The 24604-nt window shown below is 43.0% G+C and overlaps 2 protein-coding genes across 2 annotated transcripts; both read left to right on the forward strand.

The window, feature by feature from the left end:
• The first annotated feature begins 663 nt into the window (after positions 1–663).
• On the forward strand, positions 664–11936 carry LOC125329396 (nucleolar RNA helicase 2-like). Its single transcript, XM_048311314.1, has 15 exons — positions 664–813; positions 1311–1580; positions 2266–2341; positions 2997–3175; positions 4713–4830; positions 5677–5862; positions 6359–6504; positions 7167–7316; positions 7817–7978; positions 8696–8815; positions 9573–9646; positions 9840–9999; positions 10305–10439; positions 10819–10863; positions 11357–11936. Exons 1-15 carry the CDS (start codon positions 709–711, stop codon positions 11564–11566), a joined length of 2136 nt encoding a protein of 711 aa, XP_048167271.1. The 5' UTR covers positions 664–708; the 3' UTR covers positions 11567–11936.
• A 513-nt stretch (positions 11937–12449) lies between these two features.
• LOC125329778 (nucleolar RNA helicase 2-like) lies at positions 12450–24602 on the forward strand. Its single transcript, XM_048312143.1, has 16 exons — positions 12450–12505; positions 12872–13307; positions 13432–13701; positions 14871–14946; positions 15906–16084; positions 17182–17299; positions 18075–18260; positions 18951–19096; positions 19321–19470; positions 20323–20484; positions 21046–21165; positions 21644–21717; positions 22478–22637; positions 23228–23362; positions 23749–23793; positions 24285–24602. Exons 1-16 carry the CDS (start codon positions 12450–12452, stop codon positions 24450–24452), a joined length of 2481 nt encoding a protein of 826 aa, XP_048168100.1. The 3' UTR covers positions 24453–24602.
• The last annotated feature ends 2 nt before the right edge of the window (positions 24603–24604 follow it).

The following is a 24604-nucleotide window of genomic DNA, read 5'->3' on the forward strand; positions in this document are numbered from 1 at the left end:
ACAAGCACGGTTTAGTCTTTGCAAATGAAAAGGTGCTGGTAGCAGGAGACAACAGGTAAGGCCAGTGGCACTGCTTTAAGAGAGGCCCTGCTTGTAGCCTGACCTTCCCATTCCATAAGGAATCGACATCCTGGCAGCTGTCAGGATCGCTTCATAGATTTTACTTCCTAAAACTAATTTTGACTTCTTTATCCTGATTTATCTCTGTAGCTACAAGCAGATTGTGCTGGGCTCATGCTGCAAATCACCACAGGCTTGAGGTTTTTAAATCGTAGTTATTTGGTCACACTGCCCTTTCCTACTTTAGACTTTTCACAACTGAACGCTTCTCTGCCGTAGTTATAGAGGCTAAGTCATCAGCTTGTAAAACTACTGGAGATTTCTTCTGGGGAAAGGCGCCCTGGCAACAGCCGTGGGCAGAGCCCTCATGGCGAACCCGTCATGGCGGCCACCCCCTCACAGCGCGCAACGCGCGCGGGGCGCGCCGGGGCTTGCAGTCCTCTCGTTGTCCCCTAGGGCACGCCGGGAGTTGTGGTTCCGCGCCGACGGCCGCAGGCGATTGGCTGTTGGATGGCGCGGCCCCGCCTCCGCACTGCCGGATCCGCCGTCCATTGGCTGCCGGGCGCCTCGGCCGCTCGGAGCGTGACGCGCGGCGGGCGCGCGGCTGCTGCGGAGCGCGGCGTGGCGGAGCGGCGGCGGCGAGCGGAGATGCCCGAGGCCACCCGGTGCAGCACCAGCAGCGGGGCCGAGTCGGGCTCCGACTGCTCGATGGACACCGAGGCGGTCCCGGAGAGCGGCCGCCGGCGGCACAAGGTACCAGGGAAGGGCTCCGGGTACGGCCTGGCCGCGCCCGCACGCTGGGGCTGGTGCCCGGCGGGTCTGGCCTCGGATCGCGGCCACCCCGCACCGCCAGTGGCGCGGGCCGGGCGAGGTGTGCGCGGCGTGGCCGCGGGGCGGCCCGGACCGGGCGGCCACGTGCGCGGGCGAGCCGGGCCGCGGCCTCGCCGCGTGTCGGGGCGGCCCCACCAGACGTGCTGGGCTTGCCGGAGCCCGCCGGGAGCTCGGAAGGCGCTTTCCCCGGCACCCGGAGCGGGGGAGAGCCCCGAAAACGAAGGCCCGGTTGTCTCGTGGTCGGTAACGTGTCTCCTGAGCGGTGGCGGCCGGCAGGGATCTGTTGCCTCGTGCCAGCCACCGCCCCCGTCAGTAACTAGAACGTGCACTTCAAGCTTTAACTGTTCTGCACCCTCTTCTCTGTTCCGTATCGCTTGGATCCACGAGCGTGTATTTTCATTTGCTCTGTGCCTTGCCAGAAGGAAAAAAAGGAGAAGAAATCTAAACACCGGGACAAGTTTCAGAGGGGAAGGACTCAGACAGATGAAAGCGAGGAATCGGATGAGGAGCGTTACACACCGAAACCCAAGAAATCAAAGAGTGTCAGTAAACAGAACGGTCATACGAAAGAGGAAAGCCTGGAGAAATCGAGATTGTCTTCCTTTAGCAGCAAATCCTCCCGCAGAAGCCGACAGAGTAGTTCTAGTGAAACGTCAAGTGAGAGCGAAAGTGAGAGCGAGCAGGATCAGGTAAAGCTAAGGACTGGTTTTAGTTATAGTGGTGTGTTATAATTTTTAACTCCTGCATTGTAACAAGGCCAAATTTAGAATGGGTTGTAGTCCCTTTCCCCCCTTCCTTATCAGTCGAAAGTGCTGTAAATTTTCAAGATTTAAAGTTCTTGAATTATTCAGTCTGCCAAGAATTTGGAAGAATTTTGAATTATGAAAGTCCTGAAGTGCTGGATCAGTGCATCATGGTTTCCATGCTTCAGCAGTCTGGTGCTGTGGTAGCTGTTGCTGGACAGACAAGTTGCACTGAGATGGAGCTTTAATATGATTCAGCATCATGAGGTTGTGATTTTTGGGGTTGTCCTGTTCAGAGGCAGGAGTTGGATTTGGTGATCCTTGTGGATCCCTTCCAACTCATGATTTTCTACTATTCTAATGAAGAGTTTTCAGTTTTGGTTTGAGTGTTTTGGATTTACTATGCTGTTAGATACGAAACACTCTTAACCTACAGATGACTTCTGCTAACTTTGTCCAAGTTTCAAATATGATGGTAAAACAAAGAAGGCTCTTTAACTGCAGCTGTGACACTGTCACTGAAGAGTATGACACCAGTGGCTATGCTGAATTTACTTAAATTACTTCGAATTTACTGACAGTTATGTGATATTCACATGGAATCTTATCTGAGTTATTGTTTACCTAACAGGAGTTGACTGGAGAACAGAAAGAGGGTGCTTTCTCCAATTTTTCTATTTCCAAAGAAACTATCCAGCTTCTTCAAGGTAAGTTTCTTGGCAAGGTGTTGTTGTAGAATGTCAGTGATCTCTGTCATGTTTTTATGTTCAACATCCTCGATCAATAAGCTTTCGAGATGTGCTCTGCTTGTGCCTGTACAAGCACGGATGCTGTGCAGAAGACATTGATTGCCTGCTCTAAATACACCTTTGAGCGCAGACTTTCCTGTTTGCAGTGTTGTCCAGTTTGGCCTTTGCAGTAAAATTCTAAATGACACAAGCCAAGGGGGAAAAAAAAAGATGTGTGAGAATTTTTCAATTAAAGGGTTTTTTGGTGTGAATAAAGGAAAACCAGTTACATTTAGTATCTGTGATGTTAGTTTGCACATGATTTAGTATGAATAAAAAGAAGAGTAGAAGGGATTTTGAGATATGTTGGCACAGTACTGAAAGTCTTCCATAAAGGCTATTAACTTTCTCTGTCCTAGCTAGCACTGTCTCTGGGGGTGTGAAGTGAGAGAATAAAATGGATAGTCCTGGGGCACTCTTTGCAGATGACTCATCTGATCAAATAAATCAGTGGAGGTGATGATACAGTCTTACTTTAGAGTTGATGGAAATTCTTGGAATAATTTCCACTGAAGAGTATGAAAGAACACTTGTAAAATGATCATATTAAGGAAATCTCTTGAAATTGTCACAGCTCGAGGAGTGACATACCTGTTCCCCGTGCAAGTGAAGACCTTCAACCCAGTGTATTCTGGCAAAGATGTCATTGCTCAAGCACGAACTGGAACAGGGAAAACATTCTCTTTTGCTATTCCCTTAATTGAAAAGCTTCAGGGAGAGTCACAGGAAAGAAGAAGAGGCCGTCCACCAAAGGTAACTGTGCCTGGCTAAAATGGTGTTTTTGCTTTGTCTTACATCTAAATGATTCAGGGTTTTCAGCTGCTAGAAAAATTCTTCAGGTCTGTGCAGGGGTAAGCTGACCCACATTAAAGGTGATTTGAAAGCTGTGTTTGCTGGGCTTTGCCTGCGTCCTGTGCTGCCTCCCAGCCTCTGATGAAGAGTGAAGAGCACAACAGATCTATGCACTTGTCAGTTCCTTTTTCTGCCACAGGGACACCAAAACTACAGGTGTTCAATGTGTTCCTATTTAATTTTGCTCAGTCACGTTCCCTGTTCAGGGCCAGTGGCTACTGGATGCTTGTTTTTCCTCCAAATTGCTAACAGATGAGTTACTAATTGTAACTTGACAGCTTGATAAAAGCTGTCTACTTAAACATGTTTCTTTCTAAAACATGTAAACAGTGGGAGGTTTTAAAAATAGACTTAGTTTTCACTAGGAGCACCACCAAATGTTGAAGCTTCTGCTCCAGAGAATGCAGATTCATTATAAGCTGTGTTCATTCTGCTAAGGAATACCATGTGTGGTTTTTCACTGAATTCTTTACGATTCCTCCAAAAAAACTAGATAGGCCAAAGCTCAGCATGTCCTCATTAATAATTTTTGTCAGTTTGTTTAATCTTGCCAGCCATCTCATAGATTACCTGAAGTGCATTCCAAAACTAGTACTAGCAGTTTTATATGCATCTGCCCATCACATTGCTTGGCTGACTGAGAACGCTGTCTCTAGATTTGGTACAGTCTTTTGGAGAAGGAAAAGCTTTCTTCAAGGGAGTTGTAAGCCTTATAAAAGATTCCAGGCCTCACTCTACCATAATACACTACTGTTTGCTTTTTGGTAATGGGTTTTAACGTTGAAAGAGGTAAATAGGATAAGAGGATAAGGATTTTAAGGTTCCTTTTGTGAAGCGACTGATGCCAGGTTGGAGAGCAGTGCTTCAATCACATTTTAAATGGAATTGGTTAACCTGCCTGCAGGGAAGCTGTGTGTTGGAAGAGAGGATGGTTCCATGGTTGCCTCTGCAGGGATATAGATTAGCACAGCAGCACTGCAGACTGAACATATGTTTCCCTGAGCCACAGGGAAGCTGAGAGACAGCTGATAGCTCTTCCTTACACCTTCTCATAGGACTGTGAAGCATTACTGAGCAGGTGCAAAAACCTTTTGTTACCCACATCCTTCAGTCTTGTATTCATTCAAACAGCATATGCACATGCAGAAGAAAACTTGTAGCTGATCTATTCAGGAGCTAAAATTAAATAAAATTTAAGTATCTCCTATCCTGTTTAAAAAGAAGTTAGCCTGTCCTAAGTGAGTATATGCTGAAGGAGTTTAATGATGTTATGAGAGACTTAAGCAGTGTGTTTCTCCAGCCTTTGCTTAGATAATTATTTAAAACAGCTGTGTTTTTTTTAATTTTACAAAGGGTCAGATCTAAATTAATTATCAGAAGTTTAGTGGCTTCTCAGAAGCCATGCTGAGAAGATACCTGTTTTGTCTTTTCTATGCAGGTTCTAGTTCTTTGTCCAACAAGAGAGCTGGCAAATCAGGTTGCGAAAGATTTCAAGGACATCACAAGGAAGCTGACAGTAGCTTGTTTTTATGGAGGAACTCCCTATAATGGACAAAGTAGGTGACTCTTTGGACTAATAATTGAAATATTGATTGACTCCCATATTTAAGAAATGCAGTTGGGTCTTTCCAAACACACACTTACAGCTCAAGAGCTGGATACTATTCATGGGAAATTCAGCAGCTCAAAATGTATCTTCTTACGGAGATAAATGGCTGTGGCTGTCAGTTGTATTCCTGGTGTTGCTTATCTGTTCATGTACCTTAAATTAAAGTGAAGCAGAGTATACTGTGTGTATCACCTGTATTTGGGTTTAGGTTTTTGTAAACCCATTTTCTTTAAAAAAGTTTAATCTTAAAGCTGTGGGTGGGTATGTGTTTTTTCATGTGATAAGGGATACATAGAGGATCTGTAAAGTGGAGAAGAAATTGTTGTGACAGCGTAATTTACTGTCTGGGTAGTTGTAAACAAGGAATGAGAATGAGCTCTTTCATTGTGATACATCTTGAGGCATTAGGGATGATTGTTTTTCCACTGCAGAACCTCAGGAAGGAGTTGATTTCTGCAATTTGAATAGTTAAATAGGTAAATTTTAAAAAATTTCCAGTTAAAGTAGATAATTTGGGAAGAGCTAACTATTTCTAAAGAGTATTAAAAGAAGCTTACCCTTGCTACTTTAAATCATGGGGACAGGGAAGGGAAGTACATTTTTTTTTTTTCTTCATGAAGAGAGGTAGATATTCTACCTTACTTTTTTTGTTCCAGATTTTTTCTTCCTGTTCATCATTTGTTCTCACTTTTGTAAGGAGTGTACTTATGAATGGTTTAAGAAGCTGTTTCATTACTACCATGTGTTATTGCTCCCTAGTTCACTGCTAACTCTACTCTTCCCTGTTCACCAGCTGATCTCATGAGAAGTGGCATTGACATTTTGGTTGGGACACCTGGTCGAATCAAAGACCACCTCCAGAATGGCAAGCTGGACCTTACCAAGGTGAAACACGTTGTACTTGATGAAGTTGACCAGATGCTGGACATGGGATTTGCTGAGCAAGTGGAAGACATTTTACGAGTTGCATACAAGAAGGGTAATCCCAATATTTAAACAAATAGTAGGAAATATTAGTGATAATTTAGTTAGCTAAAATTCAGGTATAAAGGGACTTTGTTTAGAAATGACTGAATATTCTATATTGTGATCTTGAGACTCATTCACAGAACCTTTGCAAACTGGAAATTCAGTACCTAGGGGTCTGTAAATAACTGTCTTTGACACCTATCTTCAAGTTGTGCTTGGGCTTCTTCAAATTAAAACGAATTAGCTTTTTACTTCTATCAGTGCTTGAAAACAGATTGGATTTTTTGGCCTTAGTAATTTTTTCATAATCTTGAAATTATTTAGACTTTCTAGAACATTTTTTACTCCAGGTGTCAGTAATGCATAAATTTAAAAACCTCAATTGCCTTCTTTATGTTATGTACTGATATTTAACCTCATTTTTAATCACCCATGTAATGAACTTGTGTACATCTGTTAGGTGAAATGTATGAAGTTTGTGAAGCATTGTTCTGGTTTTTTTTAAGATTCTGAAGACAATCCCCAGACACTGTTGTTTTCTGCAACTTGCCCACACTGGGTGTATGATGTGGCTAAGAAATACATGAAGTCCAGATATGAACAGATTGACCTTATTGGGAAAAGAACTCAGAAGGCTGCTACAACAGTAGAAGTGAGTAATCTCATGCGAAATGTTTTCAGGCTTTTTCCCTTTTCTTTTATGCTATGAGAGCTCATCTCTTCCTAAGGTGCATTACCACAGTGATGTTGGAAGTTGTTTTGAGAATTTTTTTCTAAGCATAAGGCACATTACAGCTAGTGAAGCTGTTTCTGGGTTTAGGATCTCTCTTCTCACATCACAGGTAGAGAGAGGCTTTTCTTGTCCATTTTGTGGGTTTTCAGAGAAAAGTAGTATCTAAATTTATCCAAGTTGGAAGCAAAAGGCACACATGAACATCAGCCTGCTGCTTTTAAATCGTCATGGACATCACAGTCAACTTCTGCTATTCTGTATACAAGATACTTTTTTTCAAACTTCCTGTAGTATCTCACCTCAGTAGGCCTTCGCTTGCTGTGCAGTAAATACCATAGCAAGGAATATAATACATGTATGCTAGACACCTGACTTTCTCTTACTGTAATTATTTTGCTGAACATAAGACTAATTGTGGTGAGCATAAGAGCTTTATGGATTTTTTATGTTCCAGGATCGTGAGTTAGCACATTTTCCCCGTCAGGGAGCTGTCTTTACTATTTCTGTATTTAACAGTTCCAAAAGTATTTTAAAAGAATCTTAACTTTACACAAGCTAATCACTGGAATTCTTTTCCGCAGCATTTGGCAATAGAGTGTCACTGGTCTCAGAGAGCTGCAGTTATTGGAGATGTCATTCAGGTCTACAGTGGCAGCCACGGGAGGACCATTGTCTTCTGCGAGACCAAAAAGGAGGCAAATGAACTGGCTCTGAATGCTTCAATCAAACAGGTATTTTATCATGTGTATTAAGTAACAAAACCTGTCAGAGATGTATCAACCCTATGTTGATACCAGACCTATGATGTGTAAGTTTTAAGGAGAGTTTCAAAATGCATAGGGCAGGCTTTTGTGTGTGGTCAGATAGGATTTTACTCTCTCTCATGCACATGAAACAAAAGTTGTAGATTTCTATTTTGAAACAGCCATAGATGGTGTGGATGGCAAATTAGGGCAAAGTTTTCATATGTCACAGTAATTAGATGTAGAGCTAAGACACACATTGCAGTTCTGTTTTCCTACTACTGTTAAAGGCCTTTTAGGTATATTAATAAGAATTACTGAGTACATATTGTAAGACACTTAAAATATAAATTTGAGTAATTCAGTTCATCTTCTGTATCTTGCCATACGGTACCTATCAAATACCAAGATGTTATACCCAAAGCTGACCATAAAATGGAGCACTGTATGGGATTTTGGTACAGTTCTAAAATAATACTGTTTTTCAGGATTGCCAGTCGTTGCATGGTGACATTCCTCAGAAGCAAAGAGAGATCACACTGAAGGGTTTTAGAAATGGTTCATTTAAAGTTCTGGTTGCAACCAATGTGGCTGCCCGTGGTTTAGATATCCCAGAAGTTGACCTGGTTGTACAAAGCTCACCACCAAAGGTAGGAGACTGTTACGTTGGATGTCTTGTAATAATCTGTAGTCTTGTTTTCAAGTAGTGTACGCTATCAGGTGATGATATTGACCACAGAGAGTTCATCAGCATTGTGTTTAAGGGGGAGGAACGTCCAGATATGTAGAAGTAGTTTCTTAGGGGATTTTTTGAAAGTGTGTCAGCCCCTAGTATGTTTAAAGATGATTTCCTTAAAATGTCTTCTTATGAGGCTGTTCCAAGCCTCTCCCTTTGAAGCTAGGTGTGTGCAAGACTGGAAGCAGTGAGAAGAATAGTTCTCTTAAGTGGGGGTGAATGTGAGCTATGGACCAGAACAGTGAGAACAGGGACTGAAATTAAGAGCGTTTAAAAGAAACAATGTAATGTTTCAGTGAATACGCTATTAATACCACAGTAACCACACTCAAGTGGATGTGCAGGAGGGTGAGTGGGACTGTTGTAGAGAAATACGCACTCCAAATGAGTGGTGATGCATAAAGTTGATCTATGCTTATGGCTCTGGCTTTCAAACCATGATTTTTAGAGGATTATGGAAAAGCATATTTGCTTGATATTAGTGAAATAATGTTTTCTAATTTAATTCTCTGATGCAGTTACTGTGCCCTGTTCAGGCTTAACGGTAATGGCTTCTACAAGTTACGTGGATGCAATGAATTGATCAAATTACAATGAATTAGGTAACTCATAAGGCTCTCTTTTTTTGAAGGATGTGGAGTCTTATATTCATCGTTCTGGACGCACAGGTCGAGCTGGGCGGACTGGGATCTGTATCTGTTTTTATCAGCGAAAGGAAGAATATCAGTTAAGACACGTGGAACAAAAAGCGGTAAAGTACCGTTTTCTTCTAATTGCAAGACTCTAATTTGTTCAAGTACAGAATGTTGTTTATAAAGCACCTAGAGGAGGTTCGGGTGTCTTGAGGAGGGTGGTTGGTTACTGTCGGTTACCGTGGAGCAGCGAGAGCACTGAAGATTCTCATGCCCACACCTCTTCAGCAAATGCCAGTAAGGTTGTCCTTGTGGAAATGAGAAAAAACTCGCAGTATTTCAGTGTAGTGTTCACCCTGGTTATCATCTGACCAGTGATGTGCATATGTGCAGCTTTACTGAGAACTGTTACTTGCATTTTTGCACTTTGTGCAGTGTTCCATATGGTAGTTTCCTTGACAATTAAGTATGTGATTGGGATGAGATGGTTTATTCCTGGCACATGAAACAGTTACATTTAGACTAAGACTCTGTAATTTGTTCTTAGATTCAAATCTATCAGACTAAAAGTAGTAATTTAGAATTTGTAGGACTCTGTTTTCCCCAGGAATCTGCCAAAATGGTTTCTGTTTTCAGTTTAAGGTCACTGAACCGTTTAAACTGATCTGGTACATAAAAGCCTTTTAAGTGTTACCCATTTTCCTGTAAGGTTAACCTTGCAATTTTCTCTAGAAAAAATTGGAAATTAAAAGGTGAAAATAAGAAGAAAAATTACAGACTTTAATGCTTGTTCTGTTGGAATTCAATACTGCCTCTTTAGAACTGAATTATTTATGGTCTGCAGTTTTTATTTGTCTTTTGCCTTTTAAATTTCAGGGCATTACATTCAAGCGTGTTGGTGTTCCTACTGCAACAGACATAATAAAGGCTTCCAGCAAAGATGCCATGAGGTGTGTTCGGGGACTCAAGCCCTGCTGTATCTTCCTGCCTTCCTTTCAGAAGGACTGTTTGAATTATTCTTTGCTGTCTCTTTGAACTTTCTGAACACTGTTGAAATCTTGGATTACTGTGGTTTTTTCCTATTCCAGAGCCTAGTAAATACTGGTGTATAAATTGTTAAATTTTTTTGCTTTAATTGCTTAGGTGCCTGGATTCTGTTCCTCAGACTGCTATTGAGTATTTCAGAGAATCTGCTCAGTTGCTAATAAAAGAAAAGGGACCAGTTAATGCTCTGGCTGCAGCTCTGGCCCATATTTCGGGCGCTACTTCCATCGAACAGCGCTCACTGCTGAACTCAGATGTGGTAAGGAAGGGTGTATGGCTTAATGCTTGTCTTGAAACTGGAAAAAGAGCCACACCTCTGTGTTGTCTAAACAGAGAATTATTTGTCTCCTGACCATTTTGTTTGAGAACTATACTTAAGCCACTAGGAAGTACTGATTTTGTTAAAAGCAACAATAGAGTGGCTGTAAAGATACTCGATGCCCTGTAACAGTACCGACTCAAAGATTTAGTTAATAAACTGTAAATTGGCAGGTTTCTCCTGTCCGATATATGTGCTGAAGCTTATTCCTCTGACTGAGTGGAACGTGCCCCATTTCTTTTTAGGGATTTGTTACAATGATACTACGCTGCTCTGAAGAAATAAACAATATGAGCTATGCCTGGCGAAGACTGCGAGAAGTTTTGGGTGATGATGTTGATCGGAAGGTGAACAGAATGTGTTTCCTCAAGGGAAAAATGGTAAGTTTTTGTTTTGTGTCTTTGCTACTGGGCTCTTCTGATTGCAGCCTTTTCTTAGCAATTGTCAGGGGAGCTATTTGGTCTTTTTCTCTATTCCAGGCACTGTTGATGATGGGCCTCAATCTGTTATTTTAGTGCTTAGGGCTCTGCTGACATGCTCAGGAGGTAGGATAATGCATGGCTATGGGGATAGCAGAACAGGTAAAAGGTAGGAAGCATGTTAATTGTGCCTTAATGTCAAAACAGAAAAGCATTTTTTAGGACAGTCAGTCCTGATAGTACCTGTCTGTCAGGTGTAGATTTGTGGGCTCTGTTGTTTTTAGTTGCAATCATTTAAAACGCTTGACTTGTATGCATTGAAATTATTCTTTCTTTTCAGGGTGTGTGCTTTGATGTTCCTGCGGCAGACCAAAAAGAAATAGAGGTATGTTCATTGCAAATACTGGGTACAGCATACTGGAGATGAAACTGGCCGGACTGGGTTAGACTGAAAAGATGATGTAGCCTTTATCCTGCCTTTCCTAGTGGCAAAAGGGATGGCTTGGAAGGAAGTGAAGAGCAGAATAAGCACAGTGTTTCTTTTCTAAGCCATTCCCCTGTGACCAAAAGTCTATAACTTGAAACTTTTGCACTGAGAAAAGTGGTGCTGGATTCATCTTTGTAGGCAGCAAGCTTTATTCCTCTTTTCCCTATTCTGTTTTCACCCAGAATTCTCTCCACAGAAAAGTGAATTCAGGCTTTTGCTTGGTAGCATTAGTATTACTATGCCAAAATTATTGATCCCTCCAGTTAGAAGCTTGAATCCCATATATCAGCTCACGATTTTACCTTTCAGTTGAGCAAATTTAATAATTATTACATACCCTATATTTGTATTCCTAGAATTTAACTTGCTATGTCTGACTTCATTCTGGTAGGCAAGATGGGAAGATTCAAAACACTGGCGTTTGTGTGTGGCGACTGAATTACCAGAGTTGGTAGAATCCATACGAGGAGGAGGCGGAGGTGGTGGAGGAAATGGCCGAAGCTTCTCAAGCTCCAGGAATGGCCGGCGTGGTGGCTCTGGTAGAAACAGATTCAGGAGCAGGGGCCAGAAACGAAGCTTCAGCAGAGCGTTTGAACATTAACTTCAACAATCCAGAAGTGAGAAAAAAATGGGACTGAAGTGTTTTATATTACATTACACTAGGCTGTTTCTGTGTGTTTGTACCATTGGGGAAAATACTTCATTAAGGTATTTTTTTTGGTCAGTACTACTTTGCTCATAAACAAGGTTCTGTTCATTTTAAAAAAAAGTGCAAAGGAAGAAAAACCCCAAAAAATCCACAGGGAAAAATGAATTGTTTATTTTGTTTCTCATATTGCTCTTTGAATCTTTCCATAATGTGTCTGTTGCGTTCAAGTGTAGCCTGGTTCACTGTATAATATATAGAGATCTGAATTGCTGCTCAAACCTGTACATTTTCTGATAAAATTAAATATTATTTTACAACTTCATATTTTGTTGTCACATATTTGAAGCAGTATTTTGGTGGCAATGTTGGAAGGTGCTGGATTGGGGAGCGTGGCAGCAGGAGCCAGTGAAGGAAAAATAAATCCTATTGGTTTTTTTATTTTGTGGAATTGGAATTAAACTCTTCTTTCCCTAAAACTTACTGGTTTTTAGTTTCTGTCCCAAATTGTGACTCCTTATACAACAGGGGTAGGAAAGACAGTTTCCAAAGCTTGAGGGGAAGCTCCTGAAGAGGAACCCTGATGAGGGACAACTGTGAAGGAGATTCATAACCCCATTAGGGTGTTGCAAAAGGTGGAATATGGCAAGATTATTATAGGTAAGGATGTTCTTCACTGTAACATCTTTGTATATTTTCAAGCCTAATCAATGCAACAGCTAACAGTAGCCCTTAATCAAGGACGTCCTGGAACTAAGAAGCTTTAAGGATGAAGTAAATCAGTATGTTGATGAATGTGTATGTATACATTGCTGAGTTGGCAAAATGCTCATGGACCATGTATCCTATGGGTGAATTATGTTTTAGTATTGTAACTAAAAATCACGGCTACAGGTCAGAAAGACGCCTACCTAAGGGGGTCAATACCCTTTTCCTGAGCATGTGGAGAAGTTAGCTGGGATTACCGAATTTGTGTGGAAAATACTAACCAATCCCTGTAGAGTGCTGGGCCCTTTCTAACTCGGGATTTCTGTGTTTGAATAAGCCCGATAGTGGTGCTATACTTGTGCCACCGAACACCCGAGCTTGTGCAGCTCTGAAATCAATAAGGTCTCTCGAATGTTGGCTTGTTGCACACCGCGGAACAAGCCCGGATTTGTGGGGAACAAGGGGAGCCCCATGAGGGGAAGTCCGCGAAAGGAGGTCTGCTAAGCGGACCACGAGGCGAGGGCCGTGAGGGAGCTCACGGTGGCGGAGGAGCTGGCGGAAGGGGCCGGCGGGCGTTGCGGCGGAAGGGGCGGGCCGAGGGCGCAGCGGCTGCATGGGGACCGTGTGGGGCCGGGCAGCGCGGCTGGGGCTCCCTGCGGTGCGGGCGGCGGTGGCCCCGGCGAGCGGCGGCGGGCGGCGGCTGGGCTGGCTGTGCGGCGCCGGGGCGGGCCCGTCGGTGCTGCTGTCGGCAGCGCTGCCCTGCGGACCGGCCCTCCCGCCTCACTTCCTGCGCGCCGGGGCGGGGCGCGCGTCCTGGGGCCGCCGCGCCGAGACCGGCCCCGACACTGGCAGCAGCGCCGCGGCCGCGTACCTTCCCGGGGAGCATCCGGCAGCCATGCCCGCCGCCGAGCCCGAGCACAGCCCCGCCGAGCCCCAGGCGCCGGCCGCCGCAGAGTCGGTGCGCCGCGGACGCCGCAGAAAGGCCAAGGTGGGCGCGCCACGTGCGGCCGCGGGTGCGGCCATTTTGTACGGGCTTGGGGGGCTTAAAGTCGACTGGGGGCGGGCAGGGGGGAAGAAGGGGCTTCTCCGGTGTGACGGCGGCTTTCCCGCAGCAGGAGGAGACGCCGGAGAAGAAGGTGAAGCGGCAGGTGAAAGCGAAGCGGCGCGGTAAGGCCGAGGCCGAGCAGGCGCAGCCCGAGGAGAGCGGGTTGGGGGACGGCGATTTCGAGCCCCCCGTGCCCAAGAAGACGAAAAAGATCAAGGAGAAGAGCAACGGTTTGGTAGGAAAGAGCGACGCGTCCCAGCACGCGGTGGAATCTTCCTCCGTTGTGAGCGACAGCGTGACATCCCCAGCTGCCGGAGAGCAGGACAGCGGCGCCGAGGTAGGGGTCCTCTGCCAGCACAGCCCATGTCTTGATTAATTAACGTTCTGCTGGTAATTAGTGGGTTTAATAACACGTAGTGCGCGCTGTGTGGAGACTTGAGCTGCGAGACAGTGGGAGCACGAGGCATCTGTCGTAGGCACATTTTGCCGCTGTCCGCCTTGGATGTGCGGCACTTGCTCCTGGGCATCGGGAGTGCCTGGGCATCCCGCCTCTCATCCTGCCCGGCGTCCTGCTCGTTCCCGCCCGGGCTGCGGGCAGTGAGTGAGGCTCGGCACCACGTGCACCAACGCGTGGGAGCTGCTCTCCGTGGGAGCTGCTCTCCGTGGGAGCTGCTCTCCACGTGCTTTCCCCCTCCCGCTAAATGCCGACCGTTCGGAGCGGCATGTCCTGTCGGGATGGCGGCTGGTTAGGGGAGCAGTTTCCATGTGCTACTCGTCTTCGTGTCACAGGTTGTTTGTGTCCCATAGCACAAAGGTTTTTCCCTGCTGCATAGGCAGCCACCATTCCAGAAACATGACTTAACTTTGTGCTGTGATGGTACTCTCTCTGATGGCAGGACCTTTGAAGAAGTATTGGTAAAGTGTTCTGTAATAGAAAGCCACAGTTGTCCTCATTAATTCCCACTTCTGGAGTTCTCCCGCTTCTCGCACAAATGTCCAACGGGGCCCTGTGTAGGGCCTCCTGTGAGTAGTTTTGTGTCTAGGGTGGGAACATGTGTCAAGAGAGTGTTTTTTGTATGTAGGGTGTAATGATGCAACCTCTTGGATCTTTGAAGTAAAATCTAAATTTTGTGTTTTAAGTATTAACTCACGTGTAAAGTTCAAAGCTCTTTGCATGGTGTACTACATAGGTGTCTTCTAGAGGGAAATTCATGCTTCACACAGTGAGTGAATTGTTACAGCAAGTATGTTTTGTTGTGAAAAAGGGTTTTCTCATGGTTTCAGTGGACTCTAGTTAAAATTTTTAACAAATAGTTTCCGTTTCCTGATTTGCCAAGCATGCCTGTATCTAAAGGGTTTTCTTTTTCCTTTGAGCAGAAAGGAAGTATCTGGTTAAACTGTGGTAGTACAGCAAATGCACAGGTTTTCTTGGGTGCCTGTGTAGAGTATGTTTTATGCTTATCTTGCAGGACTACTAAGTCTTTTTTCTTTTTTATATCCTGTTAGGAGTTGACAGAAGAAGCAAAAGAAGGCGCCTTCTCTAATTTTCTGCTCTCACAAAACACTATCAACCTTCTCACAGGTTAGTTTGTGTGATAAAAGACATTTCTGTAAATGTTTGTTCAGAATTGCACTCTGTTACCTGCATAAGCCAAAGTTAAATAGTCCTAAACTGTGTTACATTTATTGTATGCTAAGAATGATATGAGCAGTCGTTGTGGATTTAGAGAATCTGCTGTTAGTAGAAAAAAGTGTTCTGGTTTGTTCAATTTCAGGTGCCTTAAGATGAAATTATTCTTCCATGGAGTGGTTATTCCTAGATACACATTCTAGAGACACATTCCTCGTCAGCATCATTCTCTATATCTTTATTTCTGTTCCTATGTCTGCTGTCTACAATGTTGCTTCTTAGACAGCCTTAATGGAGTTTTGTATATGAAGACTATTTGCCTTGTGTGAACAGATTGTCTAGGGTTATTCTCATAGTTTTGGGCATTTTCATGTCTTTGTGATTAGTTTTGTTGAGGAAGTAATCGCTGTAGGGTTCTTGTCCTCTGTGTTGGGAAGATGTGCAAGTCTTGTTCCTTGGAAAAAATTCTCCTTGTTGCTTTATGTTGTCCTAGCTCTGAAGTTTCTGTTGGATGGGTTGTTTCACTTCTACTGTGCAAAATCTCTTTGATGTTTTAGAATGTTTTGAAACAAACACCATCATCTTCTCACCTTCAAAACCAAGCTGCCACAAAATCTTAAACTGTATCAGAAAAAACATGCTGGGGTTCTTCCTCCTTCTCCTGTTCTCTTAAACTATCCGTCACAAAGAAGACTGTATTTCATCATGGATACTCAACTCTCACCATGGGGGTGGAATATCTTTTGATCTAGAGTATGAATAAAACGTAAAGATATATGGTTTTCTTCTAAGCTGCAATTTCTGTGTACAGGATTTGAGGTGGTGTGCCCTACGTATTTGGGCTATTTATGTATGAGGGCTTCTAATTGTTAGTTCACCTTTTAGTGAAACGTCTTTCAATTATCTTACAGCTCGAGGTGTAAAATACCTGTTCCCTGTGCAAGTGAAGACTTTCCAACCCATATATGACGGCAAAGATGTAATTGCTCAAGCTCGAACAGGAACTGGGAAAACCCTTTCTTTTGCTCTTCCACTGATTGAAAAACTTCAGAGTGTCTCGCAGGATGGGAGAAGAGGCCGTGCACCAAAAGTAACTTGCACTTAAGGGTTTACACCAAAACCTTAGAGCATGGCAGGTTTTGAAAGTGATTTTACTGTTGCTTTCAGGTTTTTTGTTTGGGACTTCTTTGTCCTATACTGTTTTTTGTAATACTGAGTGCTTTGCTCAGATCAGGGGATAGAGTGTAACAGAGTTTTGCAGCATCACGGCAATGACAAATTTGGTGTTTGAGGTCCCTTGTGACTGTGTTTGGGAGAACAGTCAGGGCACTGCAGCAGTGTCTAGGGAACTTCCAGGCTGCTGTCGTCGGGCTCTTAGTGTGCAGCTTTGGGGCTCAGTCCCCTGCCTCTTCTTAAGTGATGTTTGAGTCACCTGGACTTGGCTCTGTTTGCTGAGGTTGTTTTTCACTATAAATTCCATGGCGATAAGTGAAGGATTTTGTTGGTGTTTTTTTTGTTTTGTTTCCTTCATGTCTGGACACTCAAGAGATGCAAGTGGTGTTTACTAGAGATGGAATTGGTAACCAGATGCCAGTGATCAGATACCTATTCCTATACATTGGAGTGTATATATTTATCGTTAGACTGCAGAACTATATATAGTCTGCAGATTTGTTGCCTGCTTTATCCTTCTGTTTTATTAACAATGTAAATTTTAAATTTAAATTTAATTTAAATTAAATTTAAATAAACAATGTAAATTTTAAAATCCTATTGTCTGAAAGCTTTAAGAGATGAATTCAGCTCTTTGTTTTATTGGTTCACTCTTAAATAAAATGTTGGTGGGAAGGGTAGATATTGGAGGAAGGCAGGTTGGTGGAGAAAAGGAAGGATGTATGGCTAGAGTGCATCATGCTATCTATCTTTTAAAATCTTACTACACCAGATTTAGTGACTGTTCCTACCCTTTAATGCTGAGCTGCACCTTCCTTGCCCTTGGTAATGTTACTGAAGTGTCTTTTATCTGGCTTTAATATTAATATTGCTGGGATGGTGGGAAGCTGTGGGCTCTACAACAAATGTAGAATAAAGATGGGAGTGCAAGGTGTTTGATGGGTAGTAAACTCTTATCTCCTACACCTTCTCCCAAGCACAGCTACATTTTTGCCTGTTTATCTGTCCCTCCAGGTGCTGGTTCTTGTTCCAACCAGGGAACTGGCCACTCAGGTAGCCAAAGACTTCAAGAATCTCACAAGGAAACTGTCAATTGCTTGTTTTTATGGAGGAGCTCCATATAAAGAACAGCGTAAGTAACTGCTAAGGAATTACTAATGGATTGGAGCTGACTTTTCCCAAATGCATTCCATAAGTAAAAATGGGCTTTTTGCCCCCTCAGACCTCGAGTTCAGTCAGGAACTCAAATGACCTGGCTTTCAAAGGAAGCACACGGCCTGGGTTGAATTATTTTAGTTCCAATAAATCTTTATGGAAAAGAATGGTTGTAGATCTGTGACATGTCTAGTCCTTTTAGTTTGTTCTTTATTGTGTTTTTGTGTGGACATAGACTGGGACTAGGTGACAGTCCACAGAAAGACGAGAACTATGTATATGCCTGTGGCTCTGTGTGTCTCCAGAGGTAGCTGTGACAAAGAGTTTAGCTGGAAAATGAAAGTGTTTCCATGTAGTAATGGAAATTTAGGGTTAGGGTCACTGATCACTCTGGGATTGAATTGATGGAACTGGACACAGAGAGTGATCTTGTAGAAGATATCCAGGTCTTTGTCTGGGTCCTGAGTGGAGCTCAGGACCAAGCCATAGTGCTCTGAAGGTTTCTAATGTCAGCTGATTGTTGCTTGGAAATTGGTGTATTTCCCTGTAACTTTGCATGAGGTTTGACTGGAACTCCTGACAGAGCAGCTAGGACTGCAGGTAGCTGTTACCTTTGGATGTAGTGCTTTATTCTGAGGTTAAAGGGCAGCAGCTTTTTGCTTCTAAAATGAGAGGTGTTGCTGTGTGCTGCTAACTTTTTATCATGTTGTCTCTTAGCAGTCTGACACTGTCCTTGTTTCTCTGTCTTCCAGTTGATCTCCTTAAAAGTGGCATCGATATTCTAGTGGGAACTCCTGGACGGATCAAAGACCACATTCAGAATAGCAAGCTGGAACTTTCCAGTGTGAAGCATGTTGTTTTGGATGAAGTGGATCACATGTTAGACATGGGCTTTGCAGAACAAGTGGAAGAAATCTTGGGATCATCCTATAAGAAAGGTGAACTCAGACATCAGGACACGATCAGGGGACAATGCAGAAAACACAGTTATACTACTTTAAAAACTTCTGGTGCACCCCTAACTTAAATTCTTTGTGTGATGCTAGAAAAGGGCAAGGTAGAATTGGAAAAAGTTCGAAGAGAGGTGACAGATGGCTGAAGGGCTGGAGTGGCATCTCTGGATGGACTGGAGTAAAAAAAAAGCTAGGGAAAAAAGCAGCGAACCCAACTGCTTAAGCCCTAGTGTTCCTCATCCTGAGACGTGACTTGAGCGACGGGTTTAGGGTTATGATCTGTCTGTACACTTGTCGTCACACAAAGCTGACAGCTAGGGAATATTTGCTCTTTTCTGATGTAGTGGGTGTTCAGCAGAGCTGTCAGGTACCAGGTACAGAGCAGAAGGAGGTAATATTAATGTGTGAAACTCCTTGCCACATTTCACTAATGCCAGAAGTTTTGAAAAGGCTTGAATTACTGGAAATAGAAATCTCAACAATTACTAAAAACAGTGTTTACCACTTTGGCTCTAAAAGCCACAAAAAGCTGATTGCTGGCAGTGTTTCTTCACATCTTGTAGTGACTTAGTGCATGTAGAGACTTGTCAATTTGAGAGCAACTCTTGCTTTTTTATCAGTTCTCAAGTGTCATGGTTTGTTGTGATGTCTGAAGTCGATGGTCCTTCCTTCCAGGCTCCGAGAACAACCCGCAGACACTGCTGTTTTCTGCAACTTGTCCACGATGGGTTTATGATGTAGCAAAAAAATACATGAGAGATGAGTACGAACAGATCGACCTGATTGGAAGGAAGACTCAAAGGACAGCCACAACTGTGGAAGTGAGTGATTCTGCTGCAGAGCAGTGCAGGTCCTGAAAGCAAGTGGCCTTGATAAAATGGGTTGTGCATTAACTTTACAAATGGGGGTATGGAATGACTTTTCACATGGTTGACAACACAGATTTTGTTTGCAAGCTTAAAAGAAATTAAAATGTCTTTTTTGTTCATTTTATCCTGTGCGTGGCTTAGGTTTAACACAGGTTTCTTGTTTCTTTCCCAAACAGCACTTGGCTATACAGTGTCGCTCATCTCAGAGAGCAGGAGTTCTTGGGGACATCATTCAGGTCTACAGTGGCAGCCGTGGGCGAACCATTGTCTTTTGTGAGACCAAAAGGGAAGCAAATGAGTTGGCAATGAATGCTTCACTCAAACAGGTACTGGGGGCTGAGCACAGAGCAGCGGTTCTGATAGTCGGGGGTTGAATGCCCTGAAATAAATAGGAGATTGCAACTGTCTGAAGAAAATTGTTTCTCTAGGTGGTTTTAAGACTTGTGAAAGCTGTTTCAAAAAATGGAAATTTGAAGTTAAAATATCCTCTTGACTGAGATTATGAATTTATTCCTTTGGCTTTAAAACTGTGCAGGACCCAGATCAATAGGAAATACACAGCTTATGCTGAATAACCAGGAGGTAGTAATAACTGTAACAAACAGGAGCTAGTGTAGTGGACTTACATCCCATCTTACATTAATATGCTTTTTGGATTCCCATCTCTTAATGGCATTTGATCTTTGAACAGTCATTCAGGAAAATCCAAATATGGTAGAATGAAATGTCTTGTTGCCCTTGGAAGGTTTGCCAAGACTGTTTGGAACTCAGGTGATCTATTGAGCAGGTCTTCTGTGCTTGCTTGAATTACTGCCCTTTTTCTGAGTGTGAGGAAAAGTGCTGCATATTTTTTTGAGAAAATCCTGTTTGATACTAAGTGCTGATTTATGGGCAAAGAGCAGTGGTGGGAATACATGGTTTGCCTAGTGTTAGAGAAATCTCATATACCATCCACATAAAAAACTTGCAGCAATTTCTGCCAGTTGGCCATGCTGCTTTCACAGTAAATCCCAGAAAAGGATCAAACAAAGCAGGATGCTTTATATTCCTTTGGTATCAGCTATGTAATTATTTTCTGTTGCTCTGAACAGTATTTTGAGGTTTGCAGGTAAATATCTTTAGATGCTGCAGCCTAGACTCCCATTAACTGTCGTGTTGATGGTTTGTTGCACTGACAGGATGCCCAGTCCTTGCATGGTGACATTCCACAGAAACAGAGGGAAATTACATTAAAAGGCTTCAGAAATGGTGTGTTTGAGGTTCTGATTGCAACAAATGTAGCTGCCCGTGGTTTGGATATTCCCGAGGTTGACCTTGTTATACAGTGCTCACCACCAAAAGTAAGTCATTAGGGGAAACTAAAATTCTATTTACCTTTTTTTTTTTTTGGTGCCAGAGTGGTGGGTTATTTCTTTTTCATCAGAAGTATGTTCTGTTCCAATTCACAAATTAGGTGAATTTTTTTTAAATGCCAGATCTAAAATTTTGTGGTTGAAAGTTTTACAGTTTGAGCTTTGATTAAAGTCTTGGGTTTTGTTTACTCTGGAAACTCCTAGGTTTTGATATTGTGCATCTTTTCTGAATTCCTTCTGAATGTTGCTGAGTTTCATAAAAAATCTAAAATATTTTTGCTGCCTTTTTCATCGCTCCACTCTAGTGGAGCTTTTTATATAAAAAAATTAAAATGCCTGTCAGCAGTGTTTGTTAAAGCTGAGTAGCATACTTTTGGGTGGGGGAGCACAGGCAAACCTAAGTGGTTTATGTGTAGTTATAAGTTTGGGTATAAACACATAATGTATCACTCCTTAGGCTGCTAAATTTGAATTTAGCTTGTGTTTAATCTGAAATGTCAACAGTTTAAATAACATAAGGTTTTCTCATGTTGATCTCAATTTGTGAAGGATGTTGATTCCTACATCCACCGTTCTGGACGCACGGGCCGAGCTGGCCGAACTGGTATCTGCATTTGTTTGTTTCAGAGAAGAGAAGAAGATCTTCTGAAACAAGTTGAGCACAAAGCGGTGAGTTGTACCTCAGGTCTCCGCTTAAGGAAATTATTCAGCTCTAAAAGCACCCTGCTACTCTTAGACTTTGTAATCATGGGCTGCTTGTAAGTCCAGAATGGGACTCTCCTGTCCCATAGACTAGTAGGCCTGAAGTGCTGATATTTGGTGTTTGTAGATGCTTTTGTATTGGCTTGTTCTTGTATTGCCTTAGTTTTCCCATGCTGGCAGTCCTCTGTGGATGTCAGCAGGCAGGCTGGGACAGGAATGCATGAGGCAGACCATGCCTTGCATCACAGTCTGCATGTACATTGGAGTCAAGTAGGTCCAAATTAACAAAGCTGGGAACTTAAAGGCTTTATTTTAGCTTTAGAAATAACTTAGTAAAGAGTATGTTGGTCTTGTAAACAGTAAGTAGAGGTCTCAGTAATGTGATGTAGGTACCATTGAATTGTATAGTGCCGAAAATGCCTTTAATGTGTTTTCTTGATTTCAGGGTATTACCTTTAAGCGTGTAGGCGTTCCTTCTGCTACAGATGTAATTAAAGCTTCAAGTAGTGATGCCAAAAAGTAAGTTTATTTGCCTATTTGCCTGTTCTTAAAAAAGGTTTAGAGATGATGTTGTTCTAGATGCTTAGAGCTTAATGCAAAGCTTTAAGGGATCACACCTCTATGTGAGCATGGCTTTGCCTATGTGGTATAAGTCACTGCTTTCTGTATGGACAACATAAGGTGGTATCAGTAAATCTCTGTGGGCTGAACATAGACCTTTTCAAAGAATATAATGTTCTCTAATCTTTTGCAAAAATTACCCTTTGTTTATAAAATCAGAAATCAGTGACAGATGAGGGAATTACTGTTGTGAGGGGAAACTGATTTTGTCTGTTCAGATGACATGGTGGAAGCAGTGTGCAAAAAGCAATACTTGGTATAATGAGGAGTTACTCTGCAGTAGTGAGGGTGTTTTAGCCCTGGCTTGTGTTTCTTTGTATTATTTCCAAGGGTTATGGCTTTTATTCCATGCAGCTCTGTTTACATTTGCTTCCCCAGTGGCGGAAATTGCCTTGAAGCAGATTATTATAATTAGCAAGGATTTGACCAGTGTAAAACAGATGATGGGCATGGTTTTGGGTTCACTGTATACTAAAAAATGATGGGGGGAGCTGTTGTACCAGAAATAGCATTACAGAAGTAGCTGTTCTTAGTTTCCTATCTCTTTTTTTTCCCCCTGCCTTTTTCAGAAATAACCAATTTGGGCTATGTCTTAAACATGGCTGCGCTTCACAGTGGCCTTTTCTTACCTGTTTAAACCTGTGTTGTAACTGTGTAGGTTGCTGGAGGCTGTTCCTCCGTCTGCGGTAGACTACTTCAGAAAATCAGCTGAAGAGCTGATAGATGAAAAGGGGGCGGTGGCTGCCCTGGCTGCAGCCCTGGCGCACATTTCCGGGGCAGCTCACATCCAGCAGCGCTCCCTGCTCAACTCAACAGCTGTAAGTAATGATGCACCTGTGATAACAAGGATGGATGCATGAATTGCTTGTGTCCAGGCCACATGTGGCATCTCCTTCCCAGCCTTTTTCAGCTGGGTTTCTGAATAGCTGTTACCCCCCAGGCTCCTGCTGTGTTGCTTGTTCCTTAGCTGAAATCAGCTCTTCCTGGGTGACACTTGAAATCAGTAAATTTTCTTGTGATGAGAGTTAAAAGAATTTCTCCAGAGACTGAAGTAACAGAAGACTTTGATGCTCTAAGAGAGTTTAGTGACATTTTACAAGCAAATAGATTGATTCATGCTATTGTAGTTTCCCCCTTATCAGAAATCTTTTACATTTCTGTCATATTGCAAGTACAGCATGGGATTACCTGATCTCAAAGAGATCCTAACTGAAGAAAAGTACAGCACTTCCTTTTTCTGATGGATTTAGGGAGAACGTGGCCCAGCTCATTGTGTGGTAACACAATTTTGGACATACTGTGTGATTGGACTGTGGTTCTTGTATCAGTTTGGGGGTTTTTTTATCTTTTCTAGCAGTAGGTTTGACCAAGTTTAGCCTTGTTATACATTTTTCTCTGTTTCTTGCAGGGTTTTGTGACCATGGTGTTGAAATGTTCGATAGAGATGCATACCATGGGCTATGCCTGGCGGGGGCTGAAGGAACAGCTTGGGGAGGAAGTCGACAACAAGGTGTCTGCAATGCGTTTCCTCAAGGGGAAGATGGTAAGATGGCCAGCCTTGGGAATGAAGGGATTTGGGGCTTTGTGTGTGTTCACATATAACCAGTTTGTGCAGTGATTGAGGCTGGAGTTCTGAAGTATTGGTACAAAATGTTGGTACCGCACTATCCCTACTCAATCTCTTTTCTCAGGAAATGGTAACCTATCACGAGTGTGCTGTTCATGCATACACTAATGAAAAAAAAAAAGCATTGATGTTACTTGAGTGCTTTAAAACTTTGAGAATTATTAGAGACATTACTCCTAAATGATAATGCAGGAATTGCCTCCTAAAAAAAAAAGCATCAGAAATACATATGTAGTGGGATTGGTTGTCGAGGCCTTTATTCTTTCGTTGTAAATTTGTGCCTCTTTTGTTTTGTTTGGTAGGGTGTGTGCTTTGATATCCCTGTTGATGAACTGAGTAACATACAGGTATGTTTGTGTAGCCAGAGCTGGCTTTAAAACCTGGTGATTTGAAAATTGGCAGCTGCCATAAAGGATTGAGTTATAGGGTGGTTTTGGAGGTTAAGGTTTGTGGTTTTAATAAGGATGTTGTGTTGGCAACAGAGTGACTAGAAGGAACACAGGAGAGTCATTAGAAAATACCCTGCCATGTCTCTTCTCATTTCTGTTCCCATATTACCCTATTTCATTAACGAAAATTCTGTGGTCTTTGGCTAGTCTGTTTTGGCCTCTCCAGTGTATTTGAGAGTTCACCAGTTTTCTGTCAACTTCGTTCCCTTTGTCCCTTGTGATTGTTTATCCTTTGTCACAGGACTGTGTTTCCCATGGGGGGATCTAATGGCCTATTTTGGCAGGGGTGGGATTTGTCTGGAAATGCCTTCGCATTCAGTGTTGCTTCTGATGCTACCTTGGACACCCCTGCAGGGACATAAAGTCTGGTTACATTGGTGTTGTTTCAGGAGCAGTGGAAGGACACACGGCGCTGGCAGTTGTCGGTGGCAAGTGAGTTGCCTGAGCTGGAAGAATATCCCCAGGAGGCGGGACGAGGGTTCTCCAAGTTCGGAAACAGCAGGCAAGGAGACTTCAAGAGAAAAAGCTGGTTCAAGAGTGGAAATCGGGGACTTTAACAGGACACTCAATTAACCTCTGCTACAGATACGGGACTGAGCTGAATTTTATCAGACAGTAAAAGCCTGTTAGATACTCCTCTTTGTCTTTATTCCTTGATAAACCAACCTGTCTTGGAGGATGGCTAAAAATCATGTTTGCTGAAGTGACC

Source organism: Corvus hawaiiensis, chromosome 8 (genome assembly GCF_020740725.1).
Source record: "Corvus hawaiiensis isolate bCorHaw1 chromosome 8, bCorHaw1.pri.cur, whole genome shotgun sequence".
Taxonomy (NCBI): domain Eukaryota; kingdom Metazoa; phylum Chordata; class Aves; order Passeriformes; family Corvidae; genus Corvus; species Corvus hawaiiensis.